The sequence below is a fragment of the Gymnoscopelus braueri genome (assembly GCF_963280865.1).
Source record: "Gymnoscopelus braueri genome assembly, chromosome: 19".
Taxonomy (NCBI): Eukaryota; Metazoa; Chordata; class Actinopteri; order Myctophiformes; family Myctophidae; genus Gymnoscopelus; species Gymnoscopelus braueri.
In genome coordinates this window covers 2,194,304-2,217,027 of record NC_137621.1, presented here as the reverse complement: position 1 = coordinate 2,217,027, position 22,724 = coordinate 2,194,304, and the positions used below count along the sequence as shown (strand labels likewise).

Below are 22,724 nucleotides of genomic sequence, written 5' to 3'. Positions count from 1 at the left end.
CAGTTACAATTCCAAACATGCAAACATGACCCGCTTTAATTACTTCAGTCTATATTAGTAGCTTGATGACTAGTGTTAAAATTCTATTGTCTTTTTTATGTATTTGTATTTAAGTTCATAAAGTTAACATAAGTATAACTAAATGCATTTGGAATTAAATTAAAAAATAACTTTTCAGGATTCCAATTCAAAAATAGCAAAAAGTAATTCAGGATTCCAATAGAAAAGTAGCATAAATAGCAGATATATATATATATATATATATATATATATATATATATATATATATATATATATATATATCTATATATATATAAAGGCTAGATGGCTCAAGGGGGCGTCGCAAGCGTAGCTCAACCGCGGCCATCTTGCAAAAGTCATTCATAACATTATGTCTATGGTGCATGTACTTTGAAATAACCATAGCGTGCTCAATTTTCATCCGATTTTCAAACGGTTTGGTGTGTTGTAAACACCAAAGATGTAGTTATGATAACTACATACTTATAATAACTTATTATATAATCATACTCCATTGGGCAGCAGCGCGGGTGAGTCATCTAGCCTTTATATATATCTATGCGTAGGAGTACGTGCAATGACCAATATCACCCTCCTCCTCCTCCTCCTCCTCCTCCTCCTCCTCCTCCTCCTCCTCCTCCTCCTCCTCCTCCTCCTCCTCCTCCTCCTCCTCCTCCTCCTCCTCCTCCTCCTCCTCCTCCTCCTCCTCCTCCTCCTCCTCCTCCTCCTCCTCTGAACACGGGCCAGTTGTGTTCTCATAGACGCCCGACAAAGCCGGATGCACCGCGTTGGATTCAAACCCACATCCTCCAATGGTGTGTGTGTGTGTGTGTGTGTGTGTGTGTGTGTGTGTGTGTGTACCTGACGTCAGGGCTCTGGGTCTTCTCATCAGGGACCTGGATGGTGTAATCCAGGGTGATCATGTGAGGTTTGTTGTTCACCCACAGCACCGATGTGGAGATGTCCTGAGGTAGATCACTCTGTGTGACACACACACACACACACACACACACACACACACACACACACACACACACACACACACACACACACACACACACACACACACACACACACACACACACACACACACACACACACACACACACACACACACACACACACACACACACACACACACACATTTATTTCCTGTGTGAAAATGGCTATACCTCTGTTCCTCTTGCTTTACGGCAAAAACAAGACACATTCAACTGGCCACAGCTATGCAACTAGGGATGGAGCTCGTAAAGTTTTATTGATAATGAGCACCTTATCGATCCTGCTTATCGAACCGAGCTTTTATCGAGCCCACTATCGATCTTTTTCTATTATTAAGAAAAAAGACGTGAGACGAAAAATAATTACTATAAAATCTCCATGTCTCTTCAACTCTTTATAAACAAAAAATGCATATTTTTTTTTCTATAATTTTTTCTTTGTTTTAACCAAAATATATCACTCTCACTACATTTTACTAGGGCCTTCAAATACAGTACTTTTCTAACAGACAGAAGGCAAGTGACCTTTTTACTTTTGGAAAATAATATTGAAGAAACGGTTAATATGTGTACCGTCACTTTAAAAGCGCAATTTATACTTCATCGTACGACGGTGTCACGCACCAAACATAGCCGATCTCCAAGCTCACACTGCGTCTGTTCGCACCACGTTGTGAGCTTGTAGATCTGCCATTTTCGGCAACGATAGACTGAGAAGACGGACACGCTCAAGCAACACTAGTTATTCATTCACAGGGAGATCCCAAACGGATTATTATCAATTGGATTATTAAAATTGTCAACGGAGACTTGCTACCTTGGGTAGAAGAGGACGAGTGAAACTTTTGAGCGTTTCACTCGTTAACGCCATTGTTTCACCGCTGCACCGCACATGTAAACACAACAACGATGCAACCACCCGAGTGTACAAATGGAACCAAATGGACGCTTACAGCCCCCTTAAAATAGTGATGTAGTGAGCCAATAAAATTCCTCTTCCTTGTTTCCCCGGGCAGCGCTGTTTGGCACAACTTGCAGCTATTAATACACTTTTAGACCAACATGTTTGTGCCAGCGTGGGTGATTAGATTTATTTCTTGATCGCCCCTTGTTTTGATAGTTTAGACATGACGTCATGCACTGCACTCGATAACAGGCTCGACAAGCCCAAAGCTTATCGATACCCGGGTCTCGATAAATTCATGCCTGTGTCTATAATGGACCCAGTTTTCGAGCTCCATCCCTATATGCAACCGGATATTTTTTTTTAAAAGATCAGTAAAATCGCTCGTTTTTGCTGGCAGTAGCGTTCCACTATTACACTATTATTCTGGCTGTTAAAGTGTTATGGTTAACATATTATAATAGATGTTTTTTTTAAAGGTTAGTAACTTGTAATAGATGTTTTATTAAAGGTTATTGGTGTTTTATTAAAGGTTAATACCTTGTAATGGATATTTTATTAAAGGTTAATACCTTGTAATAGATGTTTTTTCCCTGTGGAGCCAGTCCAGTCTCCAGTATGTAGTCATAGTTGCGGTGGTCGATGATGAGGATGCCTCCAGGTTTCACCATGCTGGCGATGTTTGTAAGAGCCAACTTCTGATCGCTCTGGTCCCCTGAAAACAACACAACACAACACAACACAACACAACACACATTTTTAACAATACTTTTTTTTTTTAATCCATAACTTTCCAAAGTATTTTACCCCATTTCCAGGCCTATAGCAACCATACGGTGCAATAATGAGACTCTTAAACCATTGAGGCCAACGGTTTTCTGAAAAACGTTTTTATATCAGAGGTTCTCAAACTTTTTCATGTCAAGGACTACCAAAATGATATGAATTTGGCCGCGGACCCCCATCTCAAAATATTTTGTTCCAGGGACCCCCCAGAAGATTTGAGTTAATGTTTGCTTTAAAAGAATATATATATTCAAAGATTTGCACACATTTTCAAGATTTTTTCAAAAATAGCCGATCTACAAGTTCGTAGCGCTTCACTCGGTGCCGCGCTACGAGCTTGTAGATCTGCTATATAGTATCTGCTATATAGTAATGTTGGACAACATTTTTTTATTTTGTTGCTGTCGGGCACAAACCTATTATGTAAATATTTGAACGTAGTTTTTTTTTAAGTTAACGCCCTACTTGATTATACTACAGCGTCACACAAAAGCATCAAAAATAGCAGATCTACAAGCTCAAAACGCGGCGCGAAGGGACAGGTTTTGAGCTTGTAGATCTGCTTCTTTTGTAAGGAAAGCTTACAAAAGAAGAATTATCCTCTTTGCAAAGTTTTTGTTTCATAAACATCCACTGTAGACGTGTTATGAGATACTGTCAATAAATAATAATAATAATCTGCACTGAATGTATTGACAGAAAGCAGTTCATAACTTATATCTACGGTGGATTTTTATGCAACAAAAACTTTGCAGATCTAAGAGGATAATCCATGCTTTGTGTACAGCTGCTATGATGGTGAGTTTAACGTTGTTCAACCCATTAAGACCTGGAACGCATCTGTGTCACTTTTTGATTTGAGCTAAAAAGCATTAGTTTACACTGTAGCTATTCAAAAATAGCAGATCTACAAGCTCGTAGCGCGGCACCGAGTGCCGCGCTACGAGCTTGTAGATCTGCTATTTTTGAAGAATTGAGAAAATGTGTGGAAATTAATATATTTATATTATTTTAAAGCAAACATTTGTAACTCAAATCTTTGCTTCTGGGGGGTCCCTGGAACAACATATTTTGAGATGGGGGTCGGCGGCCAAATATGGGATGTATGGGCTGTCAAGGGTTGGTGTTGCAACTCTACATTCCATATATTACAAATAGGATCTAAGAGTTGCTTGCGGTTCAGCTAAACCAAGAACCTGTTTGAAAATAGCAGCTGCTATTTCCAACAAAAGAAAAAGGTCATTTTTTGATATTTTGGAAACATTGTAACAACACATATCTTGTACGGGGGTCTCTGGCACAAAATGTTTTCAGACGGTGGTCTGCGGACAAACACACATTAATATATATATATATGTTCTACTTTTGGCTATTCAAAAATAGCAGATCTACAAGCTCATAGTGCTACGAGCTCGCAGATTTGCTATGTTGTTTGAAAAATCGTGAAAATGTGTGCAAATCTTTTAAAGCATATATTTTTTAAAGTGAACATTTTTAACTAAAATCTCTGCTTCTGGGGGGATTCTACAAATGTCTTCTAAATCCTATCAGTTTTTTGGGGAAACAAACGTACAGTATGTTGCTATAATATCAGTGCTTCTCAAACCTTTTCATGTCAAGGACCCCCAAAATGATTTTTATTTGGCCGTGGACCACCATCTCAACATATGTGGTTCCAGGGACCCCCAGAGGCAAAGATTTGAGTTAAAAATCTATATACATATTCAAAGATTTGCACACATTTTTATAATTTCTTTTTCAAAAATAGCAGATTTACAAGCCGCGCTATGAGCTTGTAGATCTGCTATTTTTTGAATAACCAAAGAAATCTAAAAATAGGACACTTTAGAAACAAGCCCAAAAACCGCAACCCGCAACTGGATATTTACAAGCGACTTTACAGAAAAACAAGCCCCAAGTCGCTTATAATAAGCAGACATGGCAACAGCGGTCTACCTACCTTTGAAGTCTGGTAAGTGAGCGAAGGAGTTGCCGAGGCAGATGACGGCATCGAATCCCTGGCCTGGTTTCTGGATGTCTTCTGGTAACGTCAGCCAGTTGGCCTCTTCAATCTCTGACAACAAACAGTTAGAAGGTAGGTAGTGTAAATGATATGTTTTTGGTTCAAATAAAAAAAGTCTTATTTTTTAAATGTAAAAGCTCTGATCATTGCTATAGTGTGTGTCAGTAACAGGGTCTCCCCAGCTCCCCAATAAACACAAAATACATTTTCAGGTAGGCACCAATTTCATCCGATCAAGAGAAAACCCATTCATCAGATTCAATAGTATAGTGTTCCAATTCCAATGTTGTCTAATTTTAGTTTTTGTTTTCCAATTTCACTCGTTTATCCTATATCCTGACCCGTAGGAGTTCCCTCTCCTGATTGGATAAAAGTCAGTCAGTGAAGAAAAACATTGAAAACCACAAAACAAAGGGTATTTATTAAAGGTAGGGTAAGTGATATTTTTTGGTTAAAACAAAAAGTATTTTGTTAATAGGCTAAAGCACTATATTCTGATAGTAATCATTGCTATAGAGTGTTTGTTCAGTAACAGATGTCTCCCCGTCTCTCCAGCTCTTTAATAAACATTTTCCGGTAGGTGTCAAAATCTCAGCCAATCAGGAGAAAGTACCAATTTTTAAGCTTCATTTGTATAGTGTTCCAGTTCCAATGTTGTCAGCTCATTTCTTAGTGTCATCACTTCCAATTTCACTTGTTTAATCTATATCCTGATTGAGTTCTCTATCCTGATTGGATAAAATTGGAAATGAAACTGAAACTAAAACAAAAATGCATTTTCTGTTTTATAAAGAGCTGGAGAGACAAGGAGACTCCTTTTACTGAACAAACACTCTATAGCAATGAGTACTATCAGAATATAGAGCTATTTAACACTTATTTTAACCAAAGTAAATCACTTACCCTACCTTTAAATATAGTATATCATATAATTAAATATTCCACAAAAAAAAAAAAAGAACACAGAATCAAATGTTTTAAGGTTATGATTCAGGATCCTGGATGGCTTTGAGTCTAGGCTTAAAATAAGTGATATCAATCATTTTTGGAAATCTCTATGGGGAGAATGAACAGGCTGTGGATCTGTGGAACCACAAAATGGCCGCCACTGCTCTGCCCAATAGAGACACACGGGGACTACAAATTTCACGCCCACTTTTGAGACAGCGCCGCTACTCGAGGTCCGTTAGAACGATGAACTGCAGCTGCCAATGCATTCCCTATGAGAGGATATGAGAGTTAGCCTACTTTTAAAATTATCCTGCATTAACTGAAGACGATATTGATTTAAATAAAAATATGTTTCCAAATGTATGGAGTGTCTCTGTCAACATATCTTCTTGTTTTCTTAATAGTTGATGTGTTTCACATTTAATTTGCCACTTTAACGAGTTACCCATAATGCTAACACAGCAGAGGGTAGACAGCAGACAGACAAGTTGTCGCATTTCAGTGACATCACTGTCTTTACGAGCGCCGACCAGTGGCGTACCCACAGTAGAGGCAGGAGAGGCGGTCGCCTGCCCAACTAAGACCTCGCCTCCCCTAAAAAAAAAAAATAACCCGAAAATGTGTCATTGCGTGCTTAATGTCCTCAAAGTCACGCATCCAACAAGCTTTGAACTGAGCAGATTGGACCTTCTGTTCCAGAGATAATGACCAAAACCTATTGAAAACGGCCACTTTCGCCAGTTTTCTGGGTATTGAAAACCTCAAGGGATGCGTCCGTGACGTATATAACATGCGATCACTTAAACTCTGGATCTCTGATGCTAGCGGTTTTGACATACTGATGGAGTATATTATAGTTAGTATATTGTGGGTAGTGTATCGAGATGAAAGATATGGGACATTAAAAAGGACAAATTAAACAAATGGGACAGATTATTAGAACACAAAAAAAATCGCTACAGCCTCAGTAGTTAACCAGTGAAATGACGGTATTTTACAATGCCTCTCATAGAGATTGCATTGAGAGCTGCAGTTCATCGTTCTAACGGACCCCGAGTGTCAAAAGTGGGCGTGGATTTGTAGGCCTTCCGCTTCCGGCCGTGTGTCTCTATGGCATTCAGAGATTGTGGAACAGACACTACTAAAAAAGCTAGAGCGATATTCAACAGCCGATAACTAAAGAACGGAGGGTCGCGGTGACACGCTTTTCCCCCCGATGGAAGCAGAGACTCTCCTCTGTCTTTTGAGACACTCTGAGTGTCCATCGTCCTGGAGCGAAATATTCTGTGTCTCTAGAAAGGTTAGTCAAAATGCTCAGAAACGCTGCCACTGGCTGACTTCATTAATTCATTAATTCTGGCACTCAATGAGTTAACCCATTAAGACCAGGAACGCATGTGTGTGTCATTTTTAGATTTCTTTGGCTATTAAAAAATAGCAGATCTACAAGCTCATAGTGCGGTGTCGCACTATGAGCTTGTAGATCTGCATTTCTTTTTTGAAAAATCTTGAAAATGTGTGCAAATCTTTAAATATATATATATTTTTAAAGCGATTTTTTTTTACTCAAATCTTTTCTACATGGGGGTCCCTGGAACTACATATATTGAGATGGGGGTCCACGACCAAATACATTTGTGGGGGTCCTTGACATGAAAAGGTTTGAGAACCACTGATACAGAAACGTACGTTTTTCAAGGACATTTAGGATTTAGAAGACATTTGTAGAATCCCCCCAGAAAGCAAAGATTTGAGTTACAAATGTTGGCTTTAAAAATATATATATTCAAACATTTGCACAAAGTTTCACGATTTTTCGAAAATAGCAGATCTACAAGCTCACAGCGCGGCACTCGGTGCCGCGCTGTGAGCTTGTAGATCTGCTATTTTTCAATAGCCGAAGAAATCAAAAAGATTACACAGATGCGTTCCCGTTCTTAATGGGTTAATTTGGAGTTCCTTGATCACGTAAAAAGTGTCAGAACCAACTGGACATCAAATGAACTCAGTGTTAACGTGGTGAGAGAGCGTCCCCGTCCCGTCGTACCCCACTGGTCGAAGGCCGTCTCTTTCCTCCGGTCCCAGCGGGACTTCAGGGCGTATTTCAGCATCTTGTCACTGGCGTCCACACTGACCATGTTGAAGCCTTCCTCCACCAGCATGATGGAGTCCACCCTGAAACGTTTAATAACATTATTACATGATGGAGTCCACCCTGAAACATTTAATAACATTATTACATGATGGAGTCCACCCTGAAACATGTAATAACATTATTACATGATGGAGTCCACCCTGAAACATTTAATAACATTATTACATGATGGAGTCCACCCTGAAACGTGTAATAACATTATTACATGATGGAGTCCACCCTGAAACGTTTAATAACATTATTACATGATGGAGTCCACCCTGAAACGTTTAATAACATTATTACATGATGGAGTCCACCCTGAAACGTGTAATAACATTATTACATGATGGAGTCCACCCTGAAACGTGTAATAACATTATTACATGATGGAGTCCACCCTGAAACGTTTAATAACATTATTACATGATGGAGTCCACCCTGAAACGTGTAATAACATTATTACATGATGGAGTCCACCCTGAAACGTTTAATAACATTATTACATGATGGAGTCCACCCTGAAACATTTAATAACATTATTACATGATGGAGTCCACCCTGAAACGTTTAATAACATTATTACATGATGGAGTCCACCCTGAAACATTTAATAACATTATTACATGATGGAGTCCACCCTGAAACGTTTAATAACATTATTACATGATGGAGTCCACCCTGAAACGTGTAATAACATTATTACATGATGGAGTCCACCCTGAAACGTGTAATAACATTATTACATGATGGAGTCCACCCTGAAACGTTTAATAACATTATTACATGATGGAGTCCACCCTGAAACGTTTAATAACATTATTACATGATGGAGTCCACCCTGAAACATGTAATAACATTATTACATGATGGAGTCCACCCTGAAACGTTTAATAACATTATTACATGATGGAGTCCACCCTGAAACATTTAATAACATTATTACATGATGGAGTCCACCCTGAAACATGTAATAACATTATTACATGATGGAGTCCACCCTGAAACGTTTAATAACATTATTACATGATGGAGTCCACCCTGAAACATGTAATAACATTATTACATGATGGAGTCCACCCTGAAACGTTTAATAACATTATTACATGATGGAGTCCACCCTGAAACATGTAATAACATTATTACATGATGGAGTCCACCCTGAAACATTTAATAACATTATTACATGATGGAGTCCACCCTGAAACATGTAATAACATTATTACATGATGGAGTCCACCCTGAAACATTTAATAACATTATTACATGATGGAGTCCACCCTGAAACGTTTAATAACATTATTACATGATGGAGTCCACCCTGAAACATGTAATAACATTATTACATGATGGAGTCCACCCTGAAACATGTAATAACATTATTACATGATGGAGTCCACCCTGAAACATGTAATAACATTATTACATGATGGAGTCCACCCTGAAACGTTTAATAACATTATTACATGATGGAGTCCACCCTGAAACATGTAATAACATTATTACATGATGGAGTCTACCCTGAAACATTTAATAACATTATTACATGATGGAGTCCACCCTGAAACATTCACAAAATAATGAAAACATTAAATGACATGCATTTAGGTCTGTCACGATTACACATTTAAGACGACGATTCATTGTCACTCAAATAATTGCGATTTAATTGTGTGTTTGGCATTGAACACCCGGGGACCCCCTCCCCCAGAGTCTCTTTTATCTCCCACTCCATGGACTGCTATGACGGACCCCCAGCTGCAGATCAAGAGTGTGACTGCGGACCGGGCCTCTCCATGGAGCACTACCGTGGATTTCTACTACGATACACTATACCACTATACTATTCTCTTAACATTCTTATACCATTATATACTGAATACACATTGTTGTTGTACTATATTATATTATATTATCATATACTATCTTACACTATTATATTTGCTACTATTGTTATTGCTACTACTTCATTTTCTCTCTGTCTCTCCCTCGCTCTCACTTCTTTCCCCCCCGACACGGTCGAGGCAGAAGGTCTCCCACCCAAGAGCCTGGCCCCTCCCACCCAAGAGCCTGGCCCCTCCCACCCAAGAGCCTGGCCCCTCCCACCCAAGAGCCTGGCCCCTTCCACCCTAGAGCCTGGCCCCTTCCACCCTAGAGCCTGGCCCCTCCCACCCAAGAGCCTGGCCCCTCCCACCCAAGAGCCTGGCCCCTCCCACCCAAGAGCCTGGCCCCTCCCACCCAAGAGCCTGGCCCCTTCCACCCTAGAGCCTGGCCCCTTCCACCCTAGAGCCTGGCCCCTCCCACCCAAGAGCCTGGCCCCTCCCACCCAAGAGCCTGGCCCCTTCCACCCTAGAGCCTGGCCCCTCCCACCCAAGAGCCTGGCCCCTCCCACCCAAGAGCCTGGCCCCTCCCACCCAAGAGCCTGGCCCCTTCCACCCAAGAGCCTGGCCCCTTCCACCCTAGAGCCTGGCCCCTCCCACCCAAGAGCCTGGCCCCTCCCACCCTAGAGCCTAGGGTCTGCCTGACGTTTCTTCCAGTTAAGAGGGAGTTTTTCGTTGCCACTGTCGCAAAATGTCTTGCTCAGGGTGGGACTGTCGGGTCTCTGCTCTATATGTAAAGTGTCTTGAGACAACTTGTTGTGATTTGACACTTTAATAACATTTAATTGAATTGAAAAACATATGAAGCCTTTTAGGCTTCGTAATAAGAAATTACACAGGGCAGATATGACAAATAACTGAAATATACAAAGACATTATTGACATATTTAATCATTTTTATTCATGTCAAAATAGCAGAAATAGCTGATCTACAAGCTTACAAGACACGTAAGCGTACATCTGCTATTTCTGTTTTTTTTATATTTGAAAAAGTCTGAACATCTTTCGACATGGAAGAAAATATGAAAAATAATTGCGTTTCTCTCAAATATTAGTGATTAGACAATGATGTAATAATTGTGACAGGCCTAGATGCATTAGAAGGACAATATCAGTCACTAAGGTTGAGACCCGGAGGAACCAGGAATCAGTTCTGTTACGTTTGGAACCGTTTCTGGAACAGGTTTTTATTTTATTCTATCACGCTGTACACTCTCAGAGTTACAGACCTGTAAGGGTCCATTTGGTTCCATGTGTACACTCTCAGAGTTACAGACATCAGAAACACACGTGTGTTTTCAACGAGTCCAACATGGTAAAAGTGAAGCCTCTGTGATGAAGCCTGGATGTCATGGAGCCTTTTGTGTTTGTGTCACATTCCTATAGGATGGATGGATGGATGGATGGATGGATGGATGGATGGATGGATGGATGGATGACTCATTCCTGACATAACATCAGATCTGATGACACAGGAAGTGAGCGGGGGGGGGGGGGGTGCACAGTTCAGTGAACCCTAAAAATAGCGAGGGTCACTATTCTGGGCGCGCTGCCAGCACCCAGCATGTCATGTGACACCTCCTCAGATGGTCCTGATGTCCCCAAGACCCCCCCCCCCCTGACACGAGGAGCGGGGGTCCTGATGTCCCCAAGAAAGACCCCCCACCCTGACACGAGGAGCGGGGGTCACACGCAAAGGAGCACCAGACCAGTTAGTTTATAACACAGTGGTTCTCAAACTTGTTCATGTCAAGGACCGCCAAATGTATTTATATGTATGACCCCCCCCATCTGAAAAGGTTTTGAGCGGATCTATAGGATCATAGAATACAGAGACAGTGTCTCAGTAAACTATAGGATCATAGAATACAGAGACAGTGTAGTGTCTCAGTAAACTATAGGATCATAGAATACAGAGAGACAGTGTAGTGTCTCAGTAAACTATATGATCATAGAATACAGAGACAGTGTAGTGTCTCAGTAAACTATAGGATCATAGAATACAGAGACAGTGTAGTGTCTCAGTAAACTATAGGATCATAGAATACAGAGAGACAGTGTAGTGTCTCAGTAAACTATATGATCATAGAATACAGAGACAGTGTAGTGTCTCAGTAAACTATAGGATCATAGAATACTGAGAGACAGTGTAGTGTCTCAGTAAACTATAGGATCATAGAATACAGAGAGACAGTGTAGTGTCTCAGTAAACTATAGGATCATAGAATACAGAGAGACAGTGTAGTGTCTCAGTAAACTATAGGATCATAGAATACAGAGACAGTGTCTCAGTAAACTATAGGATCATAGAATACAGAGAGACAGTGTAGTGTCTCAGTAAACTATAGGATCATAGAATACAGAGACAGTATAGTGTCTCAGTAAACTATAGGATCATAGAATACAGAGACAGTGTAGTGTCTCAGTAAACTATAGGATCATAGAATACAGAGACAGTGTAGTGTCTCAGTAAACTATAGGATCATAGAATACAGAGAGACAGTGTAGTGTCTCAGTAAACTATAGGATCACAGGTAAATAGTGAACCTAGCATCAGTCTAAGTGTCAATGTACAGATTATTATTTTTGATATTATATAGTTTAGAGTCTAAACCATATAATATCAAAAATAATAATCTGTACATTGACACTTAGAAAATTACTTAGGAAATAACACTGCTTATGCAAGGCCTTCTTCTGGTAGATTTCAGTTCAGCTTTTAATACAATAATACAGCCACATCTCTTAATTAAGAGGTTGAGGGACCTTAATGTCCATCCCCTTATTATCAGGTGGTATTATTCTTTTTTAACTGAACGTACACAAAGGGTCAGTGTGAATGGTACCATGTCAGAGCCCAGAACCCTGAGTACTGGAGCACCTCAGGGCTGCATCAGCTCACCTGTCCTTAAAGGGATACTTCACTTTCGGGCCGGGGACACATTTAAAAAAAATATTAAAAATAAATGAAAAAAGTTATGGAAAATTCATGGCCCCCTCACGACACGCAGTGTCCTACTAATGTGTGAGGGGGCCATGAATTTTCCATAACTTTTTTCATTTATTTTTAATATTTTTTTTAAATGTGTCCCCGGCCCGAAAGTGAAGTATCCCTTTAACCCGAATAATGACATTATTAAATTCTCGGACAACACTGCCATCTCATCCCTACTGGGTAAGGATAGAGATTTAGCTGACTATTCTTTAGAGGTTCAGAGGTGTGTAACATGGTGCGATGACAACCACCTTGTTCTCAACGTGAGGAAGACACAGGAGATGGTGTTGGACCCTAGGAGTATCAGTGACCACAGGCCTGTGGTCATTCATGACTCCACCATCTCACAGGTCTCCTCATATAAATACTTGGGCATTAGTATAGACAACTCTCTAACGTGGAACACACACGTGGACAGTCTCTGTAGTAAAGTACAGTAAAGACTGCATTTCCTCCGCCGTCTCAGGGTTCACGGTGTTGACCAAAAGTTTATGCTAGTGTTCTACCGAGCGGTCTTGGAAAGCCTGGTCAGATTTGGCATCACAGTTTGGTTTGGTAACCTCTCAGTGCAACTGAGGTCCAAATTGCTCCGATTGGTGCAGACTGCAACCAATTCCCCTCTCTGCAGTCTATTTACGAGCAGGCCACGTAATAAGACAGGCTCAGAGAACAGTCAGTGATGATACCCATGTTCTACATGGAACGTGTGTAATGATGCCCTCTGGGAGAAGGTACAGCGAACTAAAATGGAACTATGTCAGATTTTTAAAAATGGCTTCGTACCGGTGTCAACTAAAATGCTGAACGAGGCTCTGAAACAGCATTGACCGTGAGAAGATTAGATTGACCACTATCTGTGCACTTGTGTAATGTTGTGTTATGTATTCTGTCTTTTGTCACTGATGTTTTGTGAGTGGCTGCAGCAGCGGTGAAAGCCCAAGCCAAATGTCCCTTGTGGACAATAAAGTTTACCTTGACCTTGACACTATAGAAACTATCAGCAGGTCAACAAATGAACCTGGCGTCTGTCTAAATAACATGCTATCTAAATGACAGTTTAACCAGTTTGCATAAGAGACTGCATGTATGATGGTCAAATGCCGCCTACAGTAAGTATGCCTATTACGCCCATGTCTGTGCCGATGAGGACATAAACTAGGGACGCTAGGGTACATGTGGCTTTAACCCATTAAGACCTGAGGCCGATTCTTACTAATGTCTTCTAAATCCTAACAGTTTTCTGTAAAACCAATGTTTCTATATCAGTGGTTCTCAAACTTTTTCATGTCAAAGACCCCCAAAAACTATATGTATTCGGCCGCCGACACCCATCTCAAAATGTTTTATTCCAGGGACCCCCCAGAAGCAAAGGTTTGAGTTACAAACGTTCGCTTTAAAAACAATATAAATATAATAATTTACACACATTTTCTCGATTTTTCAAAAAAATAGCAGATCTACAAGCTCATAGCGTGGCACTCGGTGCCGCGCTATGAGCTTGTAGATCTGCTATCTAAAAATGACTCAGATGCGACCCAGGTCTTTAAAGGGTTAAGCGTAGCACACATTTTAGTAAACGCTGAACCATGCCATACAGTCACCCACTACTGTGGGGTCAAAGGGTTTATTAAAAGTATTTGGGCTTCCACAGAGAGGGGGGGGGGGGGGGCACATCATGGATGAAAGCACTGGACCAAATAAAATACCCCCCCCCCCCTCCTCTCATGTGTCGGCCGGCTGCATTCCTCTCAGGATTTTTTCATTTAGCTTTTTCCTATTGTCTGCGAGCAGAGCCTACAGTAAGTATTCAGCCTACAGTAAGTATTCAGCCTACAGTAAGTATTCAAAAGAAATGTAAGCCTTGGCTCCGTTTAGAAGTCTAAAGAAAGAACACAGAGCCTTAATGTTTATCACATGCTGGAATAATCCACGATTAGCAAAGCAGAGAGAGAGGGCAGTTACTAATGTTCCCTTTAGAAATATATATATATATATATATATATATATATATATTCAAAAGATTTGCAAACACTTTCACGATTTTTTCAAAAATAGCAGATCTGCATGCTTGTAGTACAAACTCGAGCTTGTAGATCTGCTATTTTCGAATAGCCAAAGTATAAAGGTAGGTCATACATGCGGCCCCCATCTTCACTTAATGCGGCCAGCAGTTAAAAATAACAAAAATAGCCGATCTAGAAGCTCAAAACGAGCTTGTAGATCGGCTACTTTTGCTATTTTTGTGTGACATAGAATGACCCGACAGTATATGAAATGTGGCCCTCTGGAGTGAGTGTGGAAATATAGCTCTCCATCATCAAAATTGCCCACACTAGGGCTTTGACCAACTTATTATAGATACTCTATAGAATCTATAGAGTAGACTAGTACTAGTCAACTAGTCTAGTATAGACTATCTATAGTATAGATAGTCTATACTAGACTAGTCGACTAGTATAACCACTAGTCGACCATTGGTACTAGTCGAATAGTTGATAATGAAAATAATTGTTTTAATGCCATTACTATTATTATTATCCTCCTGCCTTTATTTTCATCAAAAGGGGGTCAAAAGTATGCCCAATAATAGCCTATTATTGGGCAATAACCCCCTTTTGAGGATCCTTGGAGACGCTGCTGTGCTGCTGTGCCAGAAGCACTTCCCTTAAAACGGCATAAAGATAAAGGCAGGACTCAGAGGATAATAATAATAGTAATGGCATTAAAACAATGGCAAAAATATATAATAAAATAGGCTAACATCGACTAGTCAACTAGTCGACTACCACTGGGTCAAATTAGTCGACCAGTAAACATCTGTAGTGGTGAAAGCCCTAGCCCACCCCCCGCTGTAGGCTCAAGTGGAGACCAGGCTGTTGGTTCACACTACATGAGGCAACGAGCTCAATCGATGGTCTTGATGGGCGGATCCAAACCCAGCCGCCTGGATTCGTGCGGGGCTTCCTATTGCTTCACCAATCTATGTCCCCGCCTCCCCTCCCCTCCCGGCCTGTGCATGGAGCACGCTGACGTCACCAAATTTAGAGCGACGCCCCTCTGTACTCTGATTGGTTAGGAGATAACAAGGTCCTAAGACCATCGTTCCTGCATGGCTCCCCCATGCTTTTTTTCTTTTGTAACAAAAGAAAAGCATGGGTTTCCGAGGCTACACTACATTAAACAACAACGTGAACAAAGTACTCAAACCCCAGTACTTTTGAGTCAAAGTATATATACTCCTTGTCAAATAGTACTCAATAGTCAATATTGGCCGAGTTTGGTAGTTCTTTTCAAAAACAAAAACAATGGAAAAGTGTGTGTGTTGAGTATTTTTGAAACATTTTAACAAAACAAATCTTGTATGGGGGTCCCTGGGGGTCCCTGGGGGTCCCTGTGCTGCTGGCCGGGCACTGGATATTTTCAGATGGGGGTCTATGGCCAAATTAACCCATTCAATCCGGGAACGCATCTGTGTCATTATAGATTTCTTTGGCTATTCAAAAATAGCAGATCTACAAGCTCATAGCACGGCACTCTTGTAGATCTGCTATTTTTGAAGAAATCGTGACAATGTGTGCAAATCTTTGAATATATATTCTACAAATATCTTCTAAATCCTCATGTTGCTATAATATCAGTGGTGATCCAACTTTTCCATGTCAAGGACCCTCAAAATGATATGTATTTGGCCGCCGACACTCATCTCAAAATAAGTTGTTCCAGAAGCACAGATCAGAGTTAATGTTCGCTTTAAAACATATAAATATATATTCAAAGATTTGCACATATTTTCAAGATTTTTCAATCGAGTGCCTTTCTATGAGCTTGTAGATCTGCTATTTTTGAACAGCCAAAGAAATCTAAAATGACACAGAATCGCCCCAGGTCTTAAAGGGTTAATCAACTCAAATCAAGTGGAGACCTGTTATAACCTATACATACTGTATGTTTACCTTTCAACCTGGGACAGTGTCTGTGTCACATTAGTTGTCATTGCTACTAATATATATATATATATATATATATATATATATATATATATATATATATATATATATATATATATATATCTTAAAAACACATTTGAATACAAATTTGAAGTTTTTCAGAAAACTAAGGTTAGTATTTAGAAGGCGTTTCAGAGAATCACTGACTGACAGGTCCTTTAAGGTAAAAAAAACAAAAACAACGAGTTAGGAGTGTGTGTGTGTGTGTGAGTTCACACACACACACACACACACACACACATGACCTTGCTTCTGAGAAGGGAACAGAGATACACTATCACCCAGTAACCATGGTAACCCTGTCAAAGGCCTTCATAAGTCCAGATCCAGCCAGTAAGGACTGGGTTGGGGTCACTAGGACGGACACACACACACACACACACACACACACACACACACACACACACACACACACACACACACACACACACACACACACACACACACACACACACACACACACACACACACACACACACACACACACACACACACACACAGGACTTAGGACCCTGCTCTCACTCCTCCAACCACACAGGGTTACATTACTGCTTCTCAGAGGGGCCAACAGGGGTCTAAAATGGACCCTCACGGGTCTGTGAGTACAATGTCACCATGTAGTCATTTAGCAGACTCTCTTTATCCAGAGATCAAGGTAAACACAGGGAGACAGCGTGGTGTCTCAGTAGCATCAGTCTAAACAACATCATATCAAAATAATAATCATAATCTGTACATTGACAGTTTCTCACTATAGAAACGATAGGATGCCAGGTCAACACATGAACCTGGCATCTGTCTACATAACATGCTCTAATCTAAATGACATTTTAACCTTTGCAAAAGACTGCAAGGTCATCAAGACCAGGTGAAGTGCTAGGGGCTGAGGTGGGGTCTGAAGAGGAGAGTCTTCACATTATGTCAGAACATTGGGACTGAGTCTGCAGTTCTACCTGCTATGACTAGTCCGTTCCACAGTTTGGTAGCCAAAAGCAGTGTTGATTTCGTCGACTAAAACTATGACGAAAGATGTTCGTCGGCTGCCTTTCTTTCACTGATGAAAACTAAATAAAAACTAAGCTATGATGACTAAAACTGAGACTAAATATATTGACAATTTTGTCAACAAATAAAAACTAGACTAAAATGTTAGTGAGGGATCTAGTGGAGAAGAGATCCAGTAGAACTAAAAGACAAGTCATTTTATGTTTGGTTGTGCTCGGGTGTTGCGCTCTGAAAATAGCCGATCTACAAGCTCACAACGCGTCACGCTGCGACGCGTTGTGAGCTTGTAGATCGGCTATTTTCAGCATGCAACCAAGTGTAAAATCTGCCATTACGACTCCATCAAGGCACCGCCAACATACATTTTAGTCGACTAAATCAACTGTAGATTTAGTCGACTATAATCTCATGATATTTAGTCGACTAAAACTAGACAAAAACTAAAATATTTCAGATGACTAAAATATGACTAAAACGAAATCAAAATTTGCTGTCAAAATCAACACTGGCATGAGGGAGAAGAGTCTGGGACGTGTGGAGCGCTGTCCAGGGTGTTTTAGGGAAGGTTCAGACAGCTTCCCTGTGTTAGCTGAGAGTGTACACAATAATGGAACCAAATGGACCCTTACGGGTCTGTAACTCTGACTGAGAGTATAGTAAATTGTTCAATATGTTCACACTCAAGAGTTAAATGAACACTTTTTACAGTGTGTTCTCTTCTTTTTAATATGTCTCTGTATTCTATGATCCTATAGTTTACTGAGACACTACACTGTCTCTGTATTCTATGATCCTATAGTTTACTGAGACACTACACTGTCTCTCTGTATTCTATGATCCTATAGTTTACTGAGACACTACACTGTCTCTCTGTATTCTATGATCCTATAGTTTAATGAGACACTACACTGTCTCTGTATTCTATGATCCTATAGTTTACTGAGACACTACATTGTCTCTCTGTATTCTATGATCCTATAGTTTACTGAGACACTACACTGTCTCTGTATTCTATGATCCTATAGTTTACTGAGACACTACACTGTCTCTCTGTATTCTATGATCCTATAGTTTACTGAGACACTACACTGTCTCTGTATTCTATGATCCTATAGTTTACTGAGACACTACACTGTCTCTGTATTCTATGATCCTATAGTTTACTGAGACACTACACTGTCTCTCTGTATTCTATGATCCTATAGTTTACTGAGACACTACACTGTCTATGTATTCTATGTATGTGTTTACCTTGTTAACTGTAAGTCACTCTAGATAAAGAGCGCCTGGTAAACGCCTACATTGTAAATGGTGGTCTATGGTTTATCTGAACATGCTGCATGTCTACTAGGCATTGCACAGTACATACTGCACGACTGTTTCTAAACGTGTTTTTCATCACTATCTGCTACAATGACTGAGACAAATTTGAAGAGTAAATATCACTGCAAAATATGACTAGCAGCAGATGTTGCCAGATTTTGCAACAGAGAAACAAGCAACTCTGGTCTATGAAAACAAGCCCCAAAATAAGCGACTATTAGGGCAGGACTTTATCGTCTAATGTTGTTTTTTTTAGAGAACATGTTCATGTCAAATTCACCCACAAATTAATATGTATTTGGCCACACGGACCCCCCATCTGAAAATATTTTGTGCCGGGGACAAGCTTTGTGTTATAACATGTTTAAAAAACATTCCAAATCTTTCACATTTTATTTTCAAGGTTATTTTGAAAACAGCTGTGAGCTTGCAGATCGTCTATTTTCGAAAAGCTGTATATACAGTACTGTAGGGTTAAAGAGGTTAAACTGGAGCACGCCCAAATAAGCAAAACTACACTTTAGAAACAAGACCCCAAAAACAAAGAGACTTTACAGAAACAAGCCCAAAGACGCTTATAATAAGCAGACTTGGCAACACTGGTGTATTACAGTTGCAGGAACACTGTAATGTAATGGGCAGTGGTGGAAAAGTACTCAATTTCTTTACTTAAGTAAAAGTATCAATACTGCAATATTGTTACAAGTAAAAGTCCGGAAGTGAAAATTGATTTGAGTAAAAGTACAAAAGTATTGGCATCAAAATGTACTTAAAGTACTCATTATCCAGAATGTCCCATGTCAAGTTTTCAAATGTAATAATTTTTTTTGAAAATAGCAGATCTACAAACCTTCAGAATGCATCACAACGGGTGTGAGCTTGTTGTTAGATGTTCTGTTTTTTTGCCAAAGAGATTTGGTGAGTAGAGGGTTAAATAGAGGGAGCCCCCAGCATATAGCCCTGGGGGACCCCAGTATACAGTAATATGCACATTGTAAAGAGTCTGTCTGTCTGTCTGTCTGTCTGTCTGTCTGTCACTGGATCAAACCCCTCTTAACCGACTAAAACCGGGGATGCATCTGTGTAACCACTTTATCCATTATTTTATACTTTGGCTATTCAAAAATAGCAGATCTACAAGCGCTTTCGCTTTTTTCAAAAAGCTGTTTAGAAGACATGTGTAGAATCCGCCAGAAGCAAAGATTTGAGTTACAAATGTTCACTTTAAAAATATATATATTCAAAGATTAGCAAAAACAATCTCTGAGTCTCACAAATGAAGCGGTTATGAGGATCCTCTAAAATAAGAACCATGTTTAATAGAGAGTTGAAATGATCACCATTCAATCCATGTACATATTCATGTTTCAATAGAAGCATTATGGAACCAAATGGACCCTCACATATTAACCACTATGATCTGTGTTATAACTCTAGGAGGGTACCAGATGGAACCGAATGGACCCTCACATATTAACCATTATGATCTATGTTATAACTCTAGGCGGGTACCATATGGAACCAAATGGACCCTCACATATTAACCATTATGATCTATGTTATAACTCTAGGAGGGTACCATATGGAACCAAATGGACCCTCACATATTAACCATTATGATCTATGTTATAACTCTAGGAGGGTACCATATGGAACCAAATGGACCCTCACATATTAACCATTATGATCTATGTTATAACTCTAGGAGGGTACCATATGGAACCAAATGGACCCTCACATATTAACCATTATGATCTATGTTATAACTCTAGGAGGGTACCAGATGGAACCAAATGGACCCTCACATATGGAACCCATTTCATTTACTGAGGGTCCTAAATTGAAGAACCATATTTTAATTATCAATGTCGTAACTCTGAGAGTGTGCGACATCAAAAGGTAACCAAATGGACCCTCACAGATTAACCATTATGATCAATGTTGTACCTCCGGCAGGGTACAAAATGTAACCAAATGGACCCCCACATATTAATCATGTAATCAATGTGTTTACTCCAGGAGGGTACCAGATGGAACCAAATGGACCCTCACAAAATGACTTAGAGGGTCCTAAATAGAAGAACCACATTTTGATATATTCATTCATCATACAGCGTAACTCTGAGAGTGTGCAAGATCAAATGGAACCAAATGGACCCTCACATATTAACCATTATGATCTGTGTTGTAACTCTGGCGGGGTACCAGATGGAACCAAATGGACCCTCACATATTAAGACATAGTATGATCAATGTTTGCACTCTGACAGGGAACCAGGTGGAACCAAAAGGAACCAAATGTTGGAAGTTTCAACAGAAGCATATGGAACCAAATGGACCCTCACAAATTAACCATAGTAATAATCAATGTTGTACCTCTGGCAGGGTACAACATTTAACCAAATGGACCCGCACATGTCAACCATAATGATCTGTGTTTTAACTCAGCCAGGGTGCCAGATGGAACCAAATGGACCACACACACACACACACACACACACACACACACACACACACACACACACACACACACACACACACACACACACACACACACACACACACACACACACACACACACACACACACACACACACACACACACACACGACGCTCGTCGGTCACAGGCGTCATGGAACCACTTGTTCCTGCTTTGCGAATGTCTTACATTTACACCTCTTACATCTACATAAACGTTCAGATTTCAAATATAAAGCGCTGACCCCACGGCCACGGATGTAACAGGTTAAAACGCAGCGGTCTAAGAACCCGAATCTTCCGTATTGTTCAATAAAAAGATTTTTAATCCGATCGCCAGCCATTTTCTTCGAATTATTTTCTATGCTTTCAACTGCGCGCCCCTATCGGTTGGGAAGTGCATTGCACTCTGATACGTTACAAAGAATATACAGAAAATGGCCATCGATCGGATTAAAATGATTTTTATTGAACAACACCGAAGCTACGGGTACTTATACCCATGCGTTTTAACTTGTTACATCCGTGGCCGTGGGGTCGGGACTTTATATTTGCAATCTGAACGTTTATGTAGATGTGAGAGAGAGTTGTAAATGTGAAAAAAATCGCAAACCAAGTGGTTCCATGTCATGATATGAAAGTCATGTTTCAGGGCTAAAGACACACACGCAGTGACCGTGTTACCCACCCCGTCCCGCAGGCCACGTCCAGCACGCCGCGGACCCCCTGCTCCCGCAGCAGGCGGACCACCCAGCTCCTGTACTCCTGCGTGCGGCTCTGGGTGTCTCCTATGTAGAGCTGCCACACCTTGGCCGCCTTGCCGTCCGCGTACTGGTCCGGCAGGCCCACCGCCGCGACCCCCAGGGACCGCGTCCTGAACACACTGTCCACAGACATGACGGATGAAGAAGACCCTGGAGGAGGAGAGGAAGAACTGAGGAATGTTTCAGAGAGAGAGAGAGAGAGAACACCGCTGAGCGTAGGGGAACAACTTTCTGTGTGACACGACTTTTGATTTGTTTGTTTATAAAGCCCTGAGGGGGCGTTTACTACTACGCGGAAAGGGGGCGTGGCTTGGTCGCGCGGAGCGTGGATTGGTTTGAAAAGTTTGGGCCACCACGCCACGCCTCCCCCCCGGCCCCCCCCTACGTGGACAAACTTTGAGCCAATCGCCGCGCCGCGCTGCGCCCAACGCCCTCCTCTGGTGATTGGAGGA

At 40.7% G+C, this 22,724-nt stretch overlaps 1 protein-coding gene across 1 annotated transcript in view; it reads right to left on the bottom strand.

Annotated features, from left to right (window-relative positions):
* LOC308074901 (glycine N-methyltransferase-like) overlaps nt 1-22,496 on the bottom strand; it is a 28,176-nt gene extending 5,680 nt beyond the window's left edge. Inside the window, exons 1-5 of the mRNA XM_080414409.1 lie at nt 22,197-22,496; nt 7,734-7,861; nt 4,673-4,786; nt 2,499-2,641; nt 883-1,001 (exon numbers count right to left, since the gene is read on the bottom strand). Coding sequence (XP_080270535.1) covers nt 883-1,001; nt 2,499-2,641; nt 4,673-4,786; nt 7,734-7,861; nt 22,197-22,405 — 713 coding nt within the window. The 5' untranslated portion in view covers nt 22,406-22,496. The remainder of the gene's footprint in view (nt 1-882; nt 1,002-2,498; nt 2,642-4,672; nt 4,787-7,733; nt 7,862-22,196) is intronic.
* Between the last annotated feature and the right edge of the window lie 228 nt (nt 22,497-22,724).